This window comes from Pocillopora verrucosa, chromosome 6, assembly GCF_036669915.1.
Source record: "Pocillopora verrucosa isolate sample1 chromosome 6, ASM3666991v2, whole genome shotgun sequence".
Taxonomy (NCBI): domain Eukaryota; kingdom Metazoa; phylum Cnidaria; class Anthozoa; order Scleractinia; family Pocilloporidae; genus Pocillopora; species Pocillopora verrucosa.
Genome location: NC_089317.1, coordinates 23,812,326 through 23,836,727, shown reverse-complemented (window position 1 = coordinate 23,836,727; position 24,402 = coordinate 23,812,326). Strand labels below are relative to the sequence as shown.

Here is a 24,402-nt window from a genome sequence, read left to right as displayed (position 1 = left end):
TAAAATACGAATAAATCGTATATATCTAACTATTTAAAATCCTTTCAATTCTGGAAACAGAAGTGGCTAAGAGCCATTTTTTGTCACACGCGACAAAACAAAGCAGCAGGTACAGGGTGGCATTGAGAGTACAATCAAGTGTCATGAAACGTCTTGGGCTATATCACTGTGCATTCTCCGAAATGGAGAAAGCTCACTGCAATAAAAGGAGCGAAAAGGCAAAAGAACTAAACACATTTCAGAAGTATGCTAGCCGCCGGCATAACCATATTTGAAATTATCTATAAGGCTATTTGTATTTTGTCCAAATATTTCATTACTCTGGGGGAGAAGAATTACCCTGAGCTTCAGTTTCCGGCATCAGTGATACATTACCAACTGGAACTTATAAATTTCCCAGCAATGGTTGAAAAGACTCTTAGCACGAAGGCAGAGAAAAGGAAATTGCTAAATAAGCGCGATATCAACTCTTCGCCATAATCTTTACACAGAGGTTGTCGTTCTGTTTGTGCTAACCTTTGTTCTTTACGTGTCACCGTTCAGAAGATGGGGGGGAGGAGGGGACAGGGGTGTTAAAACCTGAAGTTTGATTGTTATTTTTTTGGTTTTGCAGGATGGAGGTATATACAGTTATAAGAAATAGAGGAGACAGTTTCATTCGTGTACACGTGTGTGTTTGGTTTGGTGCATATCCTCATCTTTTCACGTTTCATATCTGACCAAAGCACCACCCTTTTCATATTCATAAAGGAAACCCACTGTCCTTTTTTCACATCAAGCAAATATTTCCCTGAACATTTAAGTTTCCTATCAGCCGCCTAATGACAGGTTACAAAGGTAGCCATATTTTTTGAGTCTTTATCTGCTCTCATAAAAGCCATCCACTCTGAAGTACATAACCATGTAGCTAATCATTGCAAGTTAACCCCTACCCTCCCCCCCCTCAAAAGAACATCGAGCGGATGCTTGAATAGAGATTTTGCCATTCAGCCGCTGCGTCTACAAGATTGATGGATCGACGCCACGACAATTTGAGTCAATTGAGGACCTTTATTTTTATCATTATTATTACTAAAATACGAAAATTCAGTTTACACGTCTGTCAGTTATTAAATTGCTTACATACCTGGCAATACACATTTAGTACAGATTACTATTCTAACATTAATTACAACGGTTCAGTGCGGCGTAAATTAAATTATTTCATAAACACTGAGATTTACACTGTGAAGTACTATCGTTCGTGTCTCTGATTGGACGAACGCCGGTGATGTATTTTCACACGCGTTCGCTACCTCACAATCATGACACACTTCCTTTAATATGCCAGTTTTTATTTTTCTGAACAAAGAAGTACGTTTCGTGTTTTCAAGTTTGAGATAGGCTGTGAAACTCGAAAAAATACTCACGGCTACATGATATCAATCCCGAATTCGTACTTAATAAAGAAATGGTCATTCTTAAAGTTACGTCCAACGAGGCATAAATCCAAAAGTGATTCTGCATCGATTGATTCGTTCTCTGAGCCATTCAAAACACCTTGAAAATTTCCTTTACAAGCACTAACACATCCAAACAAGGCAATCCCTTGTTCAAAATACACATTAGATGATTAGTTCTCTGAACCATTGAAAACACCTCAATGTTTTCCCATTCAATAAAACATCCGGAAAAGGCAATCCCTTGTTCGACATGCACATCGCTTAACTAGTTCCCTGAACCATTCAAAACACCTTGATAATTTCCCATACAAGTAATAAAACATCCGAAAAAGCAATCCCTTGTTGGACATGTACATCGCTTAATTCGTTCACTGAACCATTTAAACATACAAAGAAGGCAATTCCTGCACAACTTTAAACAACTTATTATGAACGCCCAAAGGATCAAACGCAGTCCACAGGAACTGCGAGGTCTCACAGTGTAAGATACCCCACCGTTAGCTGTAGCGACAAATCTAACATTCGCAAGCGGTCTACACATCCAAACTTGAAACAGGTGGCGAACAACTTTTTCCGATGGCTCCCAGCTTTGATCCTAGGCCTCCACATCCTCTTCTTTGTAGGAGATTTTCCCAAAACTATAACGCCACTCTTTATGAATTGTTAAAATAGCCCCACCCATTCGATGTAATATTTTCATACCTGTCAGTTAGCGACATGCATGTAACAAACCGCAGTAAAGAGTAAGGGAAACACGATTGAGGTCCTAAAGGGCAGGGAAGATTGTGCTGACATCAATATCGTCCTAAAATTGATTGTAACTACAACCTTCTCCGACCCACGGCGCAACCACTCATTGGTGTACAAAAATTGTTTCCAAGTGATGTTTATTAAGAGACGGAATAATGTAATTTTTCTCATTATTAAAAGTTTGTTTGAACGGTGCTGCTTGCTTCAGTCCTTGTTCTCTCTCGTTCATCGCTATCAGACAACCTTTAATGAGGCTCATCAATTTACACCATAATTAATAGTAATGAAAATACTAATAACGATAAAAATAATAATAATCAAACGAAATAGATAATAATAGAAATAATGATAATAATAGTGATAATTATGAACGCCCAAAGGATCAAACGCAGTCCACAACAGAAACTGCGAGGTCTCACAGTGTAAGATACCCCACCGTTAGCTGTAGCGACAAATCTAACATTCGCAAGCGGTCTACACATCCAAACTTGCAACAAGTGGCGAACAACTTTTTCCGGTGGCTCCCACCTCTGATCCCAGGCTTTCAGATCCTCTTCTCTGTAGGAGATTTTTCCAAAACGCAGGACCGTGTCCAGCAGAATGGTGCCCTCGTGAAATTCCGGCTGAGCATTGAAAGGATCTGGCCTAGGCCCTAATTATGGTTAGATTATAATTCATTCATTAATAACTGAAAAAAACCCTTACTAAGGATTTCGGCCCTTGCTCAATAGAAGCCTGGGTTAGTTTATGATATAAAAAAAGATGACAAAATAATTTGCATAAAAGCATCAATTTCATTAAGTCCCTTAAGATATAAGTTTGTTAGCTAAATCAAATCAATATTTGCCAAATAACTTTCTGATTCCAGCGCTTCCTTTTCCTCTCTTCAGTTAGGACAGGGTCAGAGGACCTCTCAAATTGATACCCTAATCCCTAAAAATTCGTAAGTGCAATAAGCAAGGCAACTTTGTGAACGAGAGGTTTTGCCCCTAGAAATAATTTATCTCCAGATTTGTATTCTGCGCTTACTTTTTCTTCCCTCTTTCCTCTTATGTTTCTCTCGGGTTGAGTCGTCTCCACTTCGAGGTAGAAGAGGGATCTTGGCATCATCACTTACGTCCTACGTGAATAAATGGATGAATAAACAAAAAATTCTGACAAATGAGAAAGAAAGAAATTAGGAAGAATGAATCCAGGTGGGAACGACAGAAGGGAAACAATGGAAGATGGTTAATAGATCAATTGAAAAATGAAACAAACAACCAGTCAGGAGATAAGGGTACCCAGGAATCGAGAAGTTAAAGATTAAAAGGATCTAGGGAATAAAATATCAAGGAAGTCAAAAGAATCACAAGTTTGGTAACTGAAAAAATGTTGGAGCTATCACAGGAAATGAAGCATGCATCCAGTCGACTTCCTCTCTCGTTCAGTTTCCAGTTATGTCTGCCTGCCTGTCTGTTTGTCCGTCCTTATATGCGCTATACATCTGGTCTGTCTGTCTTTCTGTCTGTGTTCCTGTCACTCTCTGTATGCTCGTCGTCCCGTCTTGGCACAACATATAAATTAAACTCCAACTGCCCTGTCAGAGAAAATTACGATAAATTTTCCATACAGTGTATTTTCAGTGAACATATAAGTAACTGCGAATGGAAGTCACAGACAGCACAAGGACAGCTCTTTTTTGTTTCAGGTATGGTTTGCGTGATTTAAAGCTTCAAATTAGTCTAATGATTCACGCATTGCTTGTTGAGACAAATTTGGTCGATAGCAAAAACTTGCAAATCATGACGTCAAATTTCCAGCTTATTCAAAAGCCAAACTTAATCGGATCTTACGTTCGCGTCGTTTTGTTTTTAACTGAAACATGTGTAAAACAGCAATATTTTCATCTTAGCGTCTTTCGCTTTTCGTCATTTGAAGCCTTAGTATTGAGTAATTGGGTAGATGGCCGACGATTTAAGAATGATATTGATTGACAAGCAAAAATATCATGGCACTTACTGCAATGAAACTGACAAGAGTTCAAATGAGAATTTATACTAGTATGGCATCGTTATCATACTGAAATAGGGACCTTTAGTAGTTAGGACGGCAACGCCAAAGAAGACGTCGAATTTAAAATGAAGAGATATTTTCAGTTGAAATTTCGCGAATGAGTGGATGTGACTACTATCCCTTACGGCGCCGCAAGTTAACCTCATCACAGCGTATGAAAGAGCGTTGAGCTCCAAATGCAAACTTAGATAATTTGCCGTCGAGGTTTCCTTTCTCGAACCTCGGTAATTTTGAGGATTTCACGTTGTTATTTTGCAGAGGACGGCTAAGAAATGTACAAAGTTCGAAAACGTACGAACTGAGCTATTGTTCTGCTCATTAGATCTTTTGTTTTGCCTCCTACTCGCTGCCGTCGCCGTCGTGGTTTGCTAAAGGTCCCTAATGTTAGACGACCGACCATACCTGTCGCTCGCAGCAAAGTTTTGTAGATCTCCGCGTAGCCAATACCAGCGTTGTCCTCGTTGATGGAGAGACGAGATTCATGCGCATGGACAACAAAGACGGCATAATCCATTTGTAGCATTGGAATAGTCTTTCCACACACATCCGTCATTTCATGAAGGCGAAATTTTCGCTTATCCACCAATAGTCTGAGGTTACGATCGTCTGCCATTTTGAGCAACAAGGTTTCCACTGAGTCCAAGCTATACGTGTTATCACAATTAAAAAGGTGAAACTTCCTTACCCTCACTGGACTCGCCATTTTTGTCGGTTATATCAGAGAACTTTCAATGAATACGAATCAGTTGCTTGCCACAAAACTTTGTTTACTGCAGTATAGCGACCATTTGGCTTTGTGTAAAGTCCGCTCGTCTTTCTCGTAAATTCAATTCGTCACGCAATACTCTCGCTCTACTTAGAAATTACTTCCGGTTTTTTTAGAACCTAACTCGCATTTCAGTGTTGTTCCTTGTTTTTCATCTCTGGTAAAGTGAGCTGATTTGAGAAATGATTTGCTGGTGGCTGGAACCCAAGGGTCAAATCCAAATAAGAAAAGAAAAAAGACGCAAGAAAAGCTGAAGTGAAAAGTTCCTGTTTAAATCGCCAAGTTAAGGCCACAGTTTACATCATTCTACAAGAAGCGTCAGCGAGTAAAACAACTTACCGGCTCACATCATAATTACACTTAAGATATCACGCTTGCATTACACAACTATTCACCCTTCAGCCCAACCATGTCTAGATAAACAGCCAAATTAATCTTATTTTAAGCATGGAGCATTAAAAACAATTATAAATGAACAAATGTAACCGGGGCAATGTAACGGAGGGGGGGGGGGGAGGGGGGAGGGGGAAGGGGTTATGAAATAAATAAACACCTTTCTGGTTTACTGGTTTATCGGCTGACGAAAATCGCAACAACAATCACAACAACAGTCGTAACAACAATTGCAACAACATGCCCTTTTACGATAGAAAATGGCCAAGCAGCAAAACCATCGCCGACTTGAGGGCATCAATCTTTGCCAAAAACTTCTTTCTCTGGTAACGTGACTATTGACCGTACCATCATCATTAACAATGAATCGCACGTTTGCATCACGGACTAATTTCCATTTTCGTTCCAAGTCTTCTACGGCTTCTAAAGATGGCTGCCATACTTTTCCATAACGCATACGCGTTTCAAGCAGCAAGGTTCCCTCTGGGTAGTCTACTGAAGCAGGTATTCTGTCTGTACCTAAAGTGGCCGCCAAATGATAAAATAATTATTTTATGAAATTATTGGGTACGGTCGACCCTCAATATCACAGCCACCCCTGTGACAGGGAATAACATTCGCATGATTTAAAATGTTCAGTGTACAATAAAAATACCAAACATGATCAAAATATGTCAGTCAGAGGGAAATTTCAGAAGAAAACCCTAAAAAGAAATAACGCAGCAAAAGAAAGCTAGGAAGCTTTTGGGTTTTTGGTAATTGCAAAGATGTTATCCTCTTTATAATGGAGTTTGTCTGCCAAGTCTGAGTGTTTACTCGCGCTTTTTTTTTTTTTTCATTTAAGTACACTTTAGACTGGCTATGTAAACTGTTAGTGTTTCTGTTCTTTCTTACTAGCCCTGGCCTTGGTTGTTCATAGGGTTGGATAACGCTATCCATTGGATAAATCGCCATCCAGTGGATAGTGCAATAATTTTGTCTATCCACTGGATATTGATTTATCCGTTGGATAGCGTTATCTGCACATTGAACAACCGGACCTAGTGATTATCGAGATACGCGCTCTCTGATTGATCAAGGATTGTATCATATCTCGCCATGATCATGTCGTGCGAGGTGTTTATATCTGGGGCGCGGAAGAAAAACAGTTCTGCAAAAAAATAAAAAAGCTGCATCTAAGATTGGCGTGGCACTTTTGAGGGAGGAAAAAGGACGACGTACTTGTAGATCCACATGGAAATATCATGTCATTTGCATAAATACAATAAAACGCCTTTATGGACTGGAGAACATTTACGGTGCCCTGCACGGTTTTCATGGAGCCATGCTTAAGCTTGTTCAAATAAAATTTGATAATAGGAGTGCATAAAACAAATAATCATTGTTTACCTCCATAACGTTTGTGCCTGTCCCTATTATTTGAATTAAACTCAATATCCAGTTCATCATTCTCCACAAGTAGATCACGGGAGCCTGCTCTTGTTACCTGTTGGGGGAAAATGATGTAACATTGAATATTTTAAGGATAAGCCCCTTTCCTTATTTTTTTGAACTTGCCTTTATAAATAGACTTTATATAATAATATCACAATCAGCCACAAATTTTAATTGGTAAACAGTGCTTTTAAACTACGACGCCACTCTTTATGAATTGTTATAATAGCCCCCACCCATTCGATGTAATATTTTCATACCTGTCAGTTAGCGTCATGCATGTAACAAACCGCAGTAGAGAGTAAGGGAAACACCATTGAGGTCCTAAAGGGCAAGGAAGATTGTGCTGACATCAATATCGTCCTCAAATTGATAATAACTACAACCTTCTCCGACCCACGCCGCAACCGCTCTTCGGTGTACAAACATTGTTTCCAAGTGATGTTTATTAGGAGACGGAATAATATATTTTTTCTCATTATTAAAAGTTTGTTTGAACGGTGTTGCTTGCTTCAGTCCTTGTTCTCTCTCGTTCATCGCTATCAAACTATCTTTAATGAGGCTCATCAATTTATACCATAATTAATAGTAATGAAAATACTAATAACGATAAAAATGATAATGATCAAACGAAAAAGACAATAATAGAAATAATGATGATAATAGTGATAAAACCGTAGCGATGTTAACACAATACCATGAAAATAAGAAGTAAAATAAAATAAATCTGGTAGTTTTAGGATGTGGGCCACTCATTGCCACAATACTGGTGTATGCTTCTCTCAATAGGAAGAACAAATGAGCTGAGGAGTCTTTCACTTCCAGTTACCTAATTTGGCGGTGGAAAAGTCGTTGAAAGGAGTTGTCTGCTCGATGTTACAACTATAAAATAAAGTTCACAGCTAAATCTCCAGATACAAGTAAATTGCTTTGCTCCTCGGCAAAAAGTCAAAATATTTGTTCGCGTATTTCATTAATGACTTTTATCCTCCCTGTCCAAAACATAGCAGATTTAAAATTAGTGGAAAATAAAACATAAGCCACACCTCGTCTTGTGTTGGTTTTGGTTTGGGTTCTGGTAGATACTGGAACTTCTGTTCTAATGAGCTGAGGAATCTTCCACCTCTAGTTACCTAATTAAAGGGTGGAAAAGTAGTTAAAAGGGGTAATCTGCTTAAGTTCACAAATATAAAATGATGTTCTCTGCCAAATCTCCAGGTACAAGCATATGGCTTTCTCCCTCGGCAAAAATTCAGAATACTTGTTCCCATATTTTACCAATGACTTTCATCCCCCATGACAGAAGCATAGTAGATTTAAAATGAGTGGAAAAAAACATAAGCCACACCTCGTCTTGTGTTGGTTTTGTTTCTGCTCTTGGTTTTGGCACATACTGGAACTTCTGTTCTTTCTTAATAGGGTCGAGGTAGTGCTTCAGTGCCTCCTCGTGGATTTCTCTGTGCGCTTCATTCCAAGAAAAAGTGAAGCTTCTACTTCCATCGAGATACTCTCCATCAAACTGTGACACCACTTTTCTTCGTGCCCAGCGTGAGAACAACCTGTTCTTCCTCGTCTTTATCTCTGTATTCATCATCGTCACCAATGATGATCAAGACTTTGCCTCCTTAAAGTACAAAACACACTGTTACACATAACACCACTAAACAAATGATACTGATTCTGCACCGAAAGTAGTTTTAACAGAGTTAAGAGCTTTTCACAAATAAAAATGTGACGCCCCTGTTTCTCTCGTGCCCAGCGTGAGATAAAAACCTTTCCTTTTTCGTCTTCATCATCGAAGTTATCCTTCCCTTCAGAGATGATCAATACTCTTTCCTTGAATTAAAAGAAACAGTATTACACCTTATATCTTTGCACAAGTTCATTTGATAAGCGTTTTTATTGCTTCGTTGACAAGTTGTTCGTTTCTCATCTTTGTCATGTTTTCCTTTCGGCCTTAGTTCACTTGAAATAATTGGAGTTGGATGGATTAGCATAATCATGTTATTTTAAGTTATTGCTTTTGACAATTTAAACTGAGGTTTGGAAGCTGCCTGGAGTCCCCGGCTACCTCCACAATGAACTGGAATATTTTGAACAAATGAAATATTATTCAAAAAGAAGCTTGACGGGTGGTTTAGGGGGAGAATGTTTCTTGCCTTTGGGTGCTTCAATAGGGAGCAACAAAATGGCCGCACTAAACTAACTAGGCTTCATCTTTACCGAAACGAATTTTTAAGCACGACAGATCATTTTCTTGGGCACAAAGAACACTTAAAATTTTTTCTCTGTTGCTTTCGTGTTAAACCATCGAATTAGGTTTTTATATCATACTCGAGAAATAAAGAGTAAAATATTGACACATTACAAATCACAATAGAAAGTTCATTACGTTTGGCTTCAACTGAAATCATTTTAGTCAATGAATTTCAATTTCTGAGTGGAACAAACAAACATTAGTAACGTCCTCGAAAGAATCATATGACATGACAAGTCTGAGGCTCGTAGTATAATGAAAACTGTTGTAACCTGGAGCACTTTTAACATGGTTAATTCAACTTAATAAGCCATGCATTTAGGATGTCTCTGTAAGTTTGAGTAAACATGGATTTCGAGGATATTTTTAACGACGAACTGAACAATGAGCTATTATCAGATATTGTGCTTAGGTATTAAGCATTTTACTCTCATTACTGACATCTAGTGGCAACAGATCCACTTTTACTCTTCTCTCCTTTTCCCTGTAGCCGGCAGGATAAGATGAGAGTATGGAACTACAGAACATGCACAAATACCTTTGATATCTAAACTTCCTCTTGAAACCCAATGTCTTACGTTCATTATCACTTTTACAAGAAACTCCTTAAACAGTTCATCCCAAGCAAATATGGATAAGTTGCCAAAACAATCATTCCAATGTTTACAGTCGACTTACCAGTCGCTCGCAGCAAAGCTCTGTATATCTTCGCGTAGCCAATACCAGCGTTGTCCTCGTTGAGAGAGAGACGGGATTCATGTGCATGGACAACAAGGACGGCATAATCTATCTGTAGCTGAGGAATGATGTTTTCACACACATCCGACATTTCAGGAAGGCGAAATCTCGCCTATCAACCAATATTCTAAGGAGATCGTCTCCCATTCTGAGCAAAAATGTTTCTATTGAGTCCAATCTATACGTGTTATCACAGTTGAAAAGATGAAACTTCATTACCCACACTTGACTCGCCATTTTTCTTGGTTCTGCCAAAGAACTTTCAATGGATACGAATCGATTACTGCAGTATGGCGACCATTTGGCTTTGAGTAAAGTTCATTCGTCTTTCTCGGAAATTCAATTCGTCACGCAATGCTATCACTCTACTTCAAAATGACTTCCGGTTTTTTTTAAAACTTAACTCGCATTTCAATGTTGCTCCTTTTTTTTCGTCTCTGGTAAAGCGAGCTGATTTTAGAAATGACTGATTTGCTGGTGGCTGGAACCTGAGGGTCTAGTCCAGAGTATGTCTGCATAGTTTTCATTTCCATAAAATGTTTTAAAGTAAACATTTCTTCTGAAACTAACTCCCAGAAAATATTATTCTAGGAAGATACAATATATTTCATAGATTGGTCTCTATAAAAAGATTAGACGTCATAAGGCATCACAATTATGGCTAGTATGGCTTTCTTTTAATAAAGGGCGATATGGAGGGTAACTAATTCCAAGGAAAGTGAATTGTCTTGATAACAATGAATGAATCCTTGGATGGTTCTTTCGCGGTGGAATTCACGGAGCCCCGGCCTTGCCGTAATCACGATCTTAGGAAAACCTCAGGATGCCCAGACAACCCCCTCCACCAAAAAAAACCAAGTAAAAAGGAAAGCTGCGTCACATCAAATGGCGAATAGTCAGACCCTAAACAAGATCAGTCTAAAATCGAGTTATCGTTCCAAATGACACTTTATTATCATAGAAAAATATCAGAAAGGTAATACTTACATTGACACGACCTAGATAGTCAACATTAATGGCGGCTGGCATTGATCATGAATACCAGCGCAAGCGACATAACTTGAAACACTGTTCATTAACACTATGTGACTTGTCCACTCTACCTAAACGAACGCAAAACCTGTTTCTGAGAATTAGGCATATATGTTTCATATTCAGGCGGGACAAAAGATAATAATTCAACAAAATTGCATCGACTACTCCGGCAATCACATATAAAAGTTGCGTAGAAACACTGCGAAAGGTTTCCTACAAGATTAACCTTATAAACCGAAAAGTTAAAGGTATCGCCAACTTGGGTAGCGAGCAGCCTATCCTGGCAGAGTTTCCTTGCCTTGAAAACAACAAGGAGCGCTATTACTTCCCCATGAGCAGAAGGTCAGTGCATCACAGATTACCTAGCATTAGGAACAGTTTCGGTCCCCGACAGTTTCGCGGAAAATCGATTTCTCTACTGTGTGCTTGGATGCACCTGGAGAGTAAAGTGTCTTACTTAGGAACACAACACAAGAAACAGGCTAAGGCGCGAGCTCGCGTCTCCAAGAGAATCACCTTTTGGGTAAATCAGGATTGTCTGAAAAGTATTGGAGCAAAATAAAGTGATCATTGTACTTGAGAGAAGAATCATGTTTTTTTTTTCATGCAAAATTCTGTAACTGTTTACAAACCCTACCTATGGATAATCATTCACCAAGATATCGATCTCACGAGATCACACAAAAACTAATGCACAGAAAATGTGTCCATAATTTCCTACACTTTCCACCAGCCAGATTATTGATTGGGTTATTTATGTATATAATTGCTCTACTCTTGCTTTAACCACATCCATAAGCCAGGTTATGGATTGGGTAATTGTGTTTTTTACTTGCTCGACTATCGCTTTAACCTCTTCTATAAGCCACTTAAAAAACTCACAACAATTCAAAACGGGTAACAACACAAACAAAGACTGGTAGAGTTGAAAATGTAACCCAGAAAACAACCAATTCAAAATACCCAGTAATACAGCACTCAACCAGATAGCAATACTCTGTGGTCGCACAATATAAGAGACACCTCCGTCAGCTGTAGCGACAAATCGAATATTCGCATGAGGTCTAAACATCCAATCTTTCGACAGGTGACGAACAATCATTCCAGAAGGCTCCCATCTCTGATCCCACACTTTGACGTCCTCCTCTTCATACGATATTCTTCCAAAGCGCATGACAGTGTCCAGCAGAACGGTACCTTCAAGATAGTATGGTCTGAGATCAACAAGTTCTTCTTGTGGGGACCCTAAAGTTTGGTTGAATAAACTTGTTAATAACAGTTAAGAAGAGGCATCAGCTAGCATGAAAATGGGTTTAGGAAAGCGCAGTGGGAGCTAAAGAATCTGAGGCTTTCAAATTCAGTGAAGCCAGGGACTTGCAGATTCGGGACTCGGTGAATAGCTATGAGACCTATGATCTATGGAGTGGGAGTCTTTGGGTGTTAAGAGACGCTTAGAGACGCTGTATTAATAGTTTGATATTGATAATTGAAGTATGACTTGAGATTTGAAAGTCTTGACTTGGATCCAAACTAGAAGCTCAGCAAACGGAATTTGAAAAGTTTTGTTCTGATCTTCACGACAAAAAAAGGCTAATGAGAGGCAAGGTGCGTCGCAGAGGCAAAAGCGCTGCAAATACGTTCAGGTATCAACTGTTTTAAGAAAATAGCAAAGGATATGAATCATATCTGTACCATGAACTTGTTCTTTAATCTAGCGCAATTTGTCTTTATGGGCTCAAGGCCTTCTTCTGTAATTGTCAAGCTGGGTGAGGAAAGGCTTTGAGAGGAAATTTGTGAAAGATGCCAACATCTCCGTGACAGTTACAAAGAATCTTGTCATTCATCTAGTAAGCTTAAATAGCAAGATTACCTCTGAACCGAGGGCCAATCCACACAAACAAAATTTCGCATTTAGAATTGGATTCTACAGGGAATGCTTTAAACTCACCACTTCCTCCTATTGGTGGAAACTCCTTGTCATCTTCAGATTCCTTCGGTTCAAAAGGAATAGTAAACAGGAAGGTAAAAAGATAAGAAAGAAAACGGCAAAATATTAACAAAAAGAAAACAAATGATGTTGGAAGTAATTTAAAAATTGGAGATTTAAGTAGTCAGGGTATCAGGGAGTCTGAGGTTTGATGAACGGAAATTCCAGTTTCAGTCCTACCCTCATTTCCTGACTAAATTTCATCAAAAAGGGAAGGACGCATTTCTGGTAGTTCTAGGATGTGGGGTTCACTCATTGCCGCAGTATTAGCGAATGTACCTCTCGAAAGGAAGATCTAATGAGCTGAGGAATCTTTCACCCCCAGTTTCCTAATTTGGCTGTAGAAAAGTAGTTCACAACAATAAAGAAACGTTTACAGCCAAATCTCCAGAAACAAGTTCAGAATACTTGTTCCCGTATTTTACCATGACTTCAATTCCCCTTTGACAGAAACAGTAGATTTCAAATGAGTGGAAAATAAACATAAGCCATACCTCGTCTTGTGTTGGTTTTGGTTTAGGTTTTGGCACATACTGGAACTTCTGTTCTTTCTTACTAGGATCGAGGTAGTGCTTTAGTGCCTCCTCGTGGATTTCTCGGTGCGCTTTATTCCAAGAAAAAATGAAACTTTTTCTTCCATCTAGATACTCCGCATCAAACTGTGACGCCACTTTCCTTCGTGCCCAGCGTGAGATAACAACCTGTTCTTCCTCGTCTTGATCTCTGTAATTATCATCGCCACCGATGACGATCAAGACTTTGTTTCCTTAAAGTACAGGACAAAATGTATTATATTACACCTTTACACAGGTGATAGTTCAACTGAGGGTGGCTTTACCTCTTGGTTAAAAGTTGCTCATTTTAAAGTCATCAGTGTCTCTCATATTTCTTACTTGCCCCTTTCTACCCCACAACATGAAGAGGAGGGGCCATCGTTGTGGGGGGAATGCAAGCGCTCAGAAATGTTCGTTTTGACGTGTAATTATTAGTTTTGACCAATTGAAAGAGGGTTTGAAAGCTACCTAGAGTCCACGGTTACCTCCACTACTAGTAAAGTATTATATAGGATAAGTAAACGATTCTTTAAAAGAGAGCTTGACGGGGAGAATTTTCCATGCTTTTTCCAGAGTGCTTCTGTCAACTGTATGTCAACCATGTTCAACAGACCAAAACCCCGCAAAAGGGATATCATAATACCATTACGTCACTCATACATGTTGGAAAATGTCTTACATCTCAGCTTCAATCTTTCTTCGTACCAAACATCTCAATGAATCAAAGCTCAGAAAACTAGCGTATTTTGTGTAAGTGATGTTTATTTCGGCAGGGATAAGATTCACGAACGAAAGCAATCGCTGTACTTTACCTCCGATTTCATAAAAAGGTATCTTTTTTACAAAAAGTACAAAGTCCGGGATATGTAAATAAGTCGTAAATGATATCATCCTCCTAACAATAAAGAGCGGAATCTGGACAAAATACGAATGACAACCGAAAGTTTATCATTATTGGCTTCAGTTGAACTGATTTTGGTCAGAGAAGAGTATTATAATTAAAATCTTTTTCACAACTAACATGAATAACGTAATAGTTCCTCTCGCGAATCATAATACAGGAAAGGTGAGAGGCTTGCAAGGTATGAATGGCACGTGTGTTTTAGAAAACAAAAGTTCTTACGCCATCATGATGGACTCTGATCTGAAAGTAAGGTATCTCGACCTAAGCTAAATAACGTTCTCTCTAAAAATGTTTTTGCCCTGCTGAATAAAATTAAAATTGTTGTTATTCAGAGCACTCTGAGATGTTTAATTCGGCTTAATGGGTCCCTTTACGTTTGAGTGCAGATATATTCCAAGAAAGATTCAAAAGTCGACCACATTGATGAGACGTTGTTAGATTTTATGCTTGGGTCATTTTGTATTATAAGCACTATCAACGGCATTTACAAACGGATCCAGTTATGTTCTTTTGTCCTTTCCTTCGAAGCCAAATTAGATGAGAGTATGTAAATATACATTAATTAAGCGCCTCGGTTATGCCTTTGATATCTTAATTTTTCTCGAAGTACGACGATTTACCACTTTTAAAAGAAAACCTCTTACGTTGCGCAAATAACTCATCTCACGAAAGTAGCGATAGGTTACCAGTGCACAAATTTTAAACAATCATTTCAATGTTTACATTCGACCTACCAGTCGCTTGCAGCAGAGCTCTGTAGATCTTCGCGTAGCCAATACCAGCCTTGTCTTCGTTGATAGAGAGACGAGATTCATGAGCATGGACAACAAGGACAGCATAATCCATCTGCAGCTGAGGAATGATATTTTCACATACATCCGGCATTTCATGAAGGCGAAAATTTCGCCTATCCATCGATATTCGAAGGTTAAGATCGTCTGCCATTTTGAGCAACAAGGTTTCTGCTGAGTCCAACCTATGCGTGTTATCACAGTTAAAAAGGTGGAACTTTATCGACCTTCCTAGGCTGGCCATTTTTCAACAATTCTTATTATCAAGGAGCTTTCAATGCATGCGTCTTCGTTCGTTGGCCTCAAAACTTCGTTTACAGACGGATAGCTTTCTTTTTACTAGTACAAAGTTCATTTGCCTTTCTCGGAATTGTCACGCAATAATTTCTTTATTTCTTCGCCACTTCCGGTTTTTTTTTATCGAATATCTCGCCATTGGGTACCCCTCATTTGAAAAACCAAGTAAGGTTGAGAAATGATTCGACACTAACGGGGACTTCTGTCCCTGAATGGAATATAGCAATACTGATATCTTGGAGTGTCTCAGAGCAAATCTGTTGGCGGTATCTTATGTTACTTCTTGTGTTCCATTTCTGCGAGGACATGCTTCTGAGAAGAAATCGGCGATTATTTTTATTTGGTTTTCCTCGAAAACTTTGGGTTCGTGCTGAAATTTTCAAGCCACATCTAAGAATGTTCAGAGCTATTTCCTCCTACACAAATTATAATGACATCCAACTGTAATAAGACAAGAAATTATGTAAAATCGTTGGTTTCACTTCCGAAGTGACTTATGTTAATTACATTATTGACAGACAAACGATTATACTTCGTATTTGTTTCAGAGTGATCACCACGATGAATCGGTACAAACTTTTTTTCGTGATATTGTAATAACAGAGCGACTGAGATGATTTTGTACTTTACAATAGCTTCGCTAGATATCTTAAGCTCTTTCTCATTTTAGTACATGTTATTTCAATTGTATTTTATTTTTTTAAAATTTCATTTCAAGGGCAAATTATTTTTTTTTAGCCACGTGACGAAGTCAACAACACAGCTATTGTTCATGATTGGCGAAGGTTGATCTCGTTTCTAAGAAATCGATCTGTAACAATCGATTCCACAGTTCACGGAACGGCGGTTAACATTAATTTCCAAAACACAGTAATCCTTCCTAAAGCGCTTGCGAGTTCTAAAAGCTAGTGGAAAAATGGAAAGAGAATCAATGAAAGGTTACCTGTTCAACTGTGACAAGACATGCGAGCTAAAAGAAGTCGAAGCACTTCTCTTTGAAATGGAAGAGAAGCACAACCTGAAGATCGATGTTGAAAAGCTATATTTTGGATTGAAAAGCATGTCTGAAATTTGCGACAGTAAGATTCCTCACTTAAAAATTGATTTTGCCGTTTTCGCTGTCCATGCAGATGAATCTCGGCTTTCGATCAACGAAGAAAACGCTGGAATTGGTTACGCCAAGTTGTATAAAGCATTGTCAAGAGCCACGGGTGAGTATTTCAAGGGCGGAAGCGTTTGAAAAGTCGTACTTTCGTAAATAAACCCGTTCCGGTGTTACACAACAAGCATAAAAGGGTCTGAAGTACCACTTTGTTATGAAACATCGATGACAGCTTTTACCAGTCTGGTTTACCTTATTGTTTTATCATTATTCAGTTACTTTCACTTTCGATAATGGCTCCAACAGAGTCCCGCCGCTTAGACTAACAAGTCGGGCCATGCTTGGTTTGCTACAAAGTATGAGTTTGAATCTTGTATTTAAGGGTTATTCTGGTGAACTGAGGAAATAAAGTATTAAGAGTATCGACAAAATTAGGAATTACACAAGCGATGAAAGCATTATTTTTTAATTTTAAGTGCAAAATCAAATGGAGGGTACCCTTGGCAATTTTAACAGAGGTATTTTCAAGCCCAAAGCTACAAAAGTCATGACACTCACATTGATATAAATTGTTTTCCTTTTCATCATTATGATCACTGTCACCGTCTCTCTTACTTTTACTGTCACTGTCACTTTCATTGTCACCGTTAATGTCACTATAATTTACTGTTACTTTCGCTGTTAGTGCCACTGTTTTTGTCACTGCCACTGACTCTGTCGTAAAAATTTCCACTGTCGCTGTTACTGTTTTTTTCTTTGCACTCACCCTGTCACTGTCTCAGCCACTGTCACTCACATCGTCACTGATGTCGTCTCGGTCACAGACTGTCACTGTTGTTGTTATTGTCGCCAACGCTGTCGTCATTAATGTTACTGTCTCAGTCACCTTCCCTGCCATTTTCACTGCCATTGTCTCTGTCACAATCTCTCTCAATTTCATTTTCACTGTCACAATTTCTGTCACTTTTATTCTCTCTGTTACAGTATCTACCACTTTTATTGTCTCCAGCACAGTCTCTGTCACAGTCACTGTTATTGTACCCGTAACTGTCCCCGTGCCTGTCACTTTCGACTGCCTTTACCCATGCCGTTACTATTGTCATTGTCATCATTATGGTCGTCGTCAATATCATTCATCATCATAGTATTTTTTATGACACCATTGCTATTAATATTATTACTACTATTATTATTATTTAGTTATAATGGTTGTTTGATTATACAGGTGACAAAGTGTTGATAGTCATCGCTGGAGACAAGGATTACAAAGATGAAACTGAACAGGAACAGTTTGTGATCTCACGCTGGGCACGGAGAAAAGTGGCCTCGCAGTTTGATGACGAGTACCTTGATGGAAGGAAAAGTTTTATTTTGTCTTGGAACTCAAAGCACCGAACGATCCACGAGGAGGCACTTCTGCACTTCTTTGATCCAAACAAGGAAGGACAGAAGTTTCAATATCAACCAAAACCAAAGCCTCTCCCTGAGTTCCAGGTCACCTCGTCAGTAACCACCCCAGGAGAGGGTGATAAGGTAGGGTGGTGCCAAATACCTTTCTTTTTATCGCTTTTCGGATGGCTGATTGAAGCATGTTCCTCTCCTTCCCCTTCTCTTTGTTCACAAGTTATCATCACTTGCAAGAAATAAGGAGAGTATTTCTTTACGAGTCAATGCTACTTAATTTCCCTAAACAGGTTATAGAAGAAGGTGCCTCTGATCAGCTTATGGATAATGATGTACTGAATCTTGAACATGAAAAATCAACCCAGGACGAGAGGTCAGAAGAATATGGAGGTAACTAATCATTTTATTGTTTACAAACTTAAGTTAAAATGATTATTTTCGAATAGGCTAAATTGTAGCAATATGCAAGATCTACCGTTAATGATTCTTGTTTTTTTTTATTATAAACAAATATATTGCCTAACAAATATAATTATCACTATCTTTCTGCGAGAAAAAGGGCAAGTCGGGTCAATGTGCTTCACAATTCAACAAAATAAAACTCACTGATTTCTTTGTTTTGTTGAATTCGAGTAATCCCTTTTACTTTTCTCTTTGTCGAGATACTATTTAACGTGCGTTGAAAACCAATGTATAAATGAATTGGACAGCTCAAACACTGTGACTTGGATAATAAAAAAGTTTTCTGTTTTGACTTGGATGAACTACTGGCGAATCCTTAAAGTGTTTGATTACGATTGAACCACCATGAACAGGCGACAGTGACTGCAATCATTTTTATAATTAGCTAGTATGTTAAAATCTGGCACTCTCCTTAGGCGCTGACACAACACCTGCTCTAGTAAACCACCCAAAAGGAACAGTGTTGCTTGAAACGCACCTGAGATACGGAAAAATCTCTTCTGAGAATAAAGACGTTGTGGAATGGCAACAAGGGTGGCAGCCATCTGAAATAGTCATGCAGGACCTTGAAAAAAAATGGAAGCTGGTCCCGGATGCTAAAGTACTGTTCACCGCCGATGGTGACGGCCAAGACAACTGTGCCGTAAAAATGAATCATTGGCAAAACTTTAAGTATCATATGTGGAGGGCACAAATGCGCGCACGTGCACACATGCGCATGTGCGCGTGCATATGAGAAGAAATGCATATGCATAATAGTAATGATAATAATAATAATACACTTTACATGAGGGTAGCACGGAATAGTTACAGAAACTAGTGGCATGCAAATCCGCGGTGTGGATGTTTGTAATCGCCTCAGGTTTTACTATGGATTTGAGCTAAATTTTTAGGTGAAGTATTCCCATGTATACTTGATTATCATTATCATTATCATGAATGTAGTCGAACTACATTAGCTTGGTGTTCGAAAAAGTTAATAATCAGCTCCGTAGAAATGAAAACATTTTGAAAATGAGCGCGCAGTCTCACATATGGACTGCGATATAATGTTCTGAGTTGTCGAACTTACCTATTCTTTAGAAGCTGCCGCATTGATGGTAGTGAAATATTCTCAGGTGTGATAATAAAAAAAGGAAATTAAAGCATCGTAAAGTGGAAGTCTAGTTACAAAATAGCCTTTCAGCTTTTTAAAATTAGTTGTTAGTCCTTACTGTGTAACTTTCGCGAAAATTCCACATGAATCTCGCCCCTACTTGAACACGGAAGTGTAGAGGGGGGGGGGGGGACACGAAACGTAGTCGCTCACTCTTGAGTGCTCTAGCCCCTTACTGAGTGCTTTATAAGAAAACAGAGTAAGCTTTTTTATTGGTCAGTTAAATAACCAATGTTTACTGCGATGTTTACTGGTTATCTTTACTCGACCTACCAGTCACGATTACAGCTTTATAAAATAGGATACGCATGTTCTGTTTAGAGAATCAAAAATAATTTATGCAATGACATATTGAGAAAGACAAAATGAATTCTATGGCTATGAACGCAACAAAATATACAATGTATACACATTTTTCACTGCATCGGCGAACTCTTAAATATCATAGCTATGCTTGTACGTCAAGGCCGTGAGTGGAGGTTCGTCGTCATTCTCCACTGGGACTGGAAACTTGAGGCCATCAACTTCCGACTTTGAATTCCGTGCCTGCTTCTTAGGGCTCTCCCTTTTAGTTTGGCGCATCCTGATTGACCGCTCACCGCATTTTAATGCCTGTTCCAACATTTCCAAGACACTTTTCTTGTAAAAGGGATCAAGGTCTTGTCCTCGTGCTGGGTTGGCAATGAAAAATACCTTTCTCTTGTCACCACCGGTGACTTCAATAGCTTCACTGGTCAACCTCTCTCTCTCGTCATCAGCGTTGGGCCTCTTTTGGATCTTGTCATCAAATGTTATGACAGTAAATACCGTTATTGCTGCAAAGTGACGATGACGAATTAGTCATACTGCAAACATTGCTGAGCTCTAAGTCGACTTAATGGGGGTCATACCTTTCTTTTGACAGTCTGAATAGACCTCTGTCATAAAGACGGACACGATTATCACTTTTTTATGCGCATGCAAATTAGTTTTCTTTTCCTCACTTTTGAGGGAAAATTTTTTTGTTTTCAAACTCGTTGTCGAGGCAAGGTAGGTAAAAAGACCCGAAATAAAACTGGTTTGAGTGAATGACATCACCACGCCTCGATCAGTCGTTCAATTTGCATATTTACTGATTTTAATCTCCTGAATTAGCGTACATGTAATTCTATATATGATGCTCCTACAAATCTGCGATTTGATTAACAACGGCTAGCTTGGATATGCTAATGAGGAATAAGATCCACACCTGAAGATGGTAAAAAAAAAATCCAAGAATACTTATTGTATAACGCACATTCATTAAATGAAGTGGGCATTGCCAAAAGCTCTTGACATAACAATCACCCACCATTATGATTTGACGAAGGAAGGAATGGGAGGTTACTTTTCGAGGAATATCCTCCAAAGGAAAACCAAATAATAGCATTGGATGACAAACACTGCTTGCACCTTACCTTTCATAATGATACTCAAAATTATATCATAATTACAATTATCATCAACTCACTTGCACTTTGCAACTGTTCTTGTACAAATTTTATGATTTCTTTGTACTTTCCCTTCTCGAATCTGATGTCGACACCTTGTATGACCCAAAAGACAACATGCATCTGTTCGACCAGGGGGCGTTTTTCTAATCTATAGGCAGCAGGGCCAGCGGCTACCGCTAGTTGTGCGCTCACGTGATCTCGACACAAGTCTTCTCCTGGTCGGTGAATGCCAAACAGAATACGAAACAGCTCCCCTGTGTATAATATGGAACAAAATTATCATTTTGTAAGCGTGGTTCATTTTTGGATTTGAATACGTACTTCAATAATACTATATTATTAACTTCTTCTCCTCTTCCCTTCTCGTATCTCCTTTGACTGGAAAATGGCTGCCGACAATAAAGAGTTCGTGACTGTTCTATCCACTGATATGAGCTAAGCTTTTGATTCGCTGCACCCCGCACTAATGATTCAGAAACTCAAAGCATACGGCTTTTCCGAAGCATCACAGAATCTTATGCGATCCTTTCTTGAGCGTTGAAGAAACAGAGTCAAACTACAGGAAGCGCTCAGCGGATGGAAAGAATAAAAAAGGGGGTGTCTACAAGGCTCCTTCCTCGGGCCTTTACTCTGGAACGTGTTCCAAAATGATCTCCCACTACATAGGCAGTCTACTAATCTATTTTGTATGCTGATGACCATCAGGTTGGGGTTGGGGTCTTACTGAGACGTAATTTAATCCCATGTACTGCAAAGTTACAGCTGTACAAGTCTAATACTTGTCCCCACCTTACATATTGTGATATTGTGTAGCACTTTTACAAATCATCTGATAAGAAGAAAATGGAAAGAATTCAAGAGCGGGCACTCAGGGCAGTCTTTAGATCCAAATCGGAGACCTACAGCAAGCTACTTACAAGAGCAGGTCTACTAAGTCTGTACCAACAAAGGTTACAAAACATCGCCATTTTCATGTACAAAGTAAAAAACGGACTTATGCCCTCTTATATAACAGAAATATTTAATACTACCCCGAAACGATATATTCTGAGGAACGCTGATTTCAATATTCCACGTTTTCGAATAGTACACTATGGAAAACATTCTCTACGATACTTTGGGTCCCATCTTTGAAATAAATTGGAAGAAAGTCATAAAGAGAATCCTAATTTTATGAGTTTTAAAAAATATATTAATGGCAAAGACCTATCACTCTTGATAAATAATTATAAAAACTGTGATATATGCTTCTAGGATGCTTTGAATTTTACATTTTATATATATTTAATATCTTCTGAGCTTATTTTAGTCCCTATACGTCATTCATTTATTCATTTATCTATCTATTCAATACATAATGAGTTGAAGTGTAAATAATTTAGCTTTTAGATTTCTGGTCCAATTCTTCCTGGATATCTCTACGTACTGCATCATCTACTAAGGAAATCACAAGGAGGAGACTTCAAAGCCACCTTCTTCGTGCACCAATCATCAGTAGCATTTAATGTCCCAAGCATTACAACAGAGGAAAACTGTATTCAGAGTGGGTGTAATTTACAGCAAAGCATCTCACTTGGACAGTGGAGACACTACCAGGTGGCAGAAAAACTTAAGGAAATGAGTTTAAAAGACCTTAGCTGCAAAGACAAACTTTTCTCTTGGACAACTTGAGTAAGACACTGCAGCCATTTAAATAATTTTTCCACAACAAGTACAGTCATTTGGATTTAAACCGTAGCTGGATCTTAATAGAATCGGTATTTACAGTGCGGCAGAAGTGTATTCGGCTTAACTGGATTCTAAAGGGATCTGAATTTTATAAAGGGAGCCTTTCTAACATAACCAAGGAAAAATGTTATAATTATATTATTTAATGGGTTTATACAGACAATAAATTATTAGTATCAATCCGCAGACACGAAAATCGTGTTTTTTCAAGTGTACAGCTTGACGTGAAATGTTGTATTATAATTGTAGCTTAGGTACTTTTTAATGTGTAAACAGTGTCCCTAATTAGTTTTCTTTAAGCTAAATACTATTGACACTTTAATAAAGTCCTCCATTCATTCATTCATTCATTCATTTATTCTCCTTCAATTTAATGTTGAGTTTCGCTTTTTCGTCGACTGTATTTAAATCCCCAGCCCCCTCTTTTTAGCTTCCCTTCCTCTCCCCGTTTATGGCTGGTACCGTCAGCTTTAAGATATTTGTTGAAGAACGATATTCTACACCTTGTGTGTAACATTACCATGCTAAGCTCGCCTGTCCATCAAATATGACAACCTTGTCATTGGTTATGTGATATTTTTCAAACCTTGATGAAATTGACAAGTAGATTGAATGAAACTAAATCAGCAAAGAGACCTGCCAGGATTTTTAGTTATAAAAATATGCTGATGTTCCGTTACCATAATCGACTTCGTTCCCTTTATAAAATCACAAGGCTCAAATTATATCTCTCCTTCACTTACCAATTTGCGCCTGCTACTTATACAGGCTGCCGAATAAGGGGTGGTGCATTTGTAATTAACAGATTGAAAAAATAAGGTTGGGCTTCCCCAAAAGGTAGTTTCTAATATAAAGCATGAGATTTCATTAAAATTGCGAGTACACGTTTGAGAGCCGATCACGCAACGGCGACTAAGTAATTTAAGCAAATCTCGTCAGCCCGTCCACTTCCGGTATGACTATTTTTCGTTTGCTAACGTTTGCCGATTTCGAGAAGAGAGAGTTTTTCATTAGCCCGTGAGGTTGTGCACTTTATAATTCAAAGTATTTCAACAAGTAGTTTAAAGTTTAACATAACCTACCTTCTTCTGTTATGTCCATGGCGAAAAATCCACGCGTATCATAAAGCTTTACTGGAATTCCCGGAAGAACAAAAGTCTCCAAAGTCTTTGTTCCATCCTTACCGGTAGTTTGAATTATGGCAGGCTCTTCATTGAGATCTAAAGCCTTGTGAATAGAATTAATCAAAGCGGATTTTCCGGAGCCAAACATCCCAAAGAACACAATGTTTAGATAGCATTCTTCCATTTCGCCCTCCAGAGCATCGTGGAACGTCTCGTACTTTCCGATGTTGTAATCAAGTACTCGGCTACGTAGCGATGAAATCTCATCTTCTATCGACTCCATGACTTATGTCCATGAAATAATCAGATCCTAACCGAACCAGCTATCGTTACAATTCTGTTTCGGAAGGCGATATCGTTGCTACGTCACCTTACACAGTCATTACATGTCTTTGACCGACGTATCATGTGACCTCAGCTACAGATTTCCGAGAAAACCCAATTTACATTCAGTCTTGTGGACAGCTGTCCCTTGAAATGCAACGTAGAGGCTTCATGAAACTGAAATTGGTGTATTATTTTAAAATTTTTTTTTTTTGCAGTCATAATTG

The 24,402-nt window shown here is 38.6% G+C and overlaps 3 protein-coding genes and 1 pseudogene across 3 annotated transcripts; 1 reads left to right on the top strand and 3 right to left on the bottom strand.

The window, feature by feature from the left end:
* Window positions 1–2,312: 2,312 nt before the first annotated feature.
* Window positions 2,313–10,139, bottom strand: LOC131783514 (uncharacterized; annotated as a pseudogene).
* Window positions 10,140–10,764: 625 nt separating this feature from the next.
* Window positions 10,765–15,453, bottom strand: LOC131783513 (uncharacterized). The gene is made up of 4 exons (XM_059100274.2): window positions 15,050–15,453; window positions 13,352–13,623; window positions 12,819–12,861; window positions 10,765–12,115 (listed from the first exon to the last, which is right to left on the bottom strand). Exons 1-4 carry the CDS (start codon window positions 15,348–15,350, stop codon window positions 11,625–11,627), a joined length of 1,107 nt encoding a protein of 368 aa, XP_058956257.2. The 5' UTR covers window positions 15,351–15,453; the 3' UTR covers window positions 10,765–11,624.
* Window positions 15,454–16,154: 701 nt separating this feature from the next.
* LOC131783503 (uncharacterized) lies at window positions 16,155–19,532 on the top strand. Its single transcript, XM_059100263.2, has 4 exons — window positions 16,155–16,614; window positions 17,731–18,038; window positions 18,200–18,299; window positions 18,788–19,532. The coding sequence occupies exons 1-4, from the start codon at window positions 16,320–16,322 to the stop codon at window positions 19,105–19,107; spliced, it is 1,023 nt and encodes a 340-aa protein (XP_058956246.2). The 5' UTR covers window positions 16,155–16,319; the 3' UTR covers window positions 19,108–19,532.
* Window positions 19,533–19,669: 137 nt separating this feature from the next.
* Window positions 19,670–24,206, bottom strand: LOC131783505 (uncharacterized). Its single transcript, XM_066169023.1, has 3 exons — window positions 23,810–24,206; window positions 21,017–21,253; window positions 19,670–20,342 (listed from the first exon to the last, which is right to left on the bottom strand). The coding sequence occupies exons 1-3, from the start codon at window positions 24,132–24,134 to the stop codon at window positions 19,963–19,965; spliced, it is 942 nt and encodes a 313-aa protein (XP_066025120.1). The 5' UTR covers window positions 24,135–24,206; the 3' UTR covers window positions 19,670–19,962.
* Window positions 24,207–24,402: the final 196 nt, after the last annotated feature.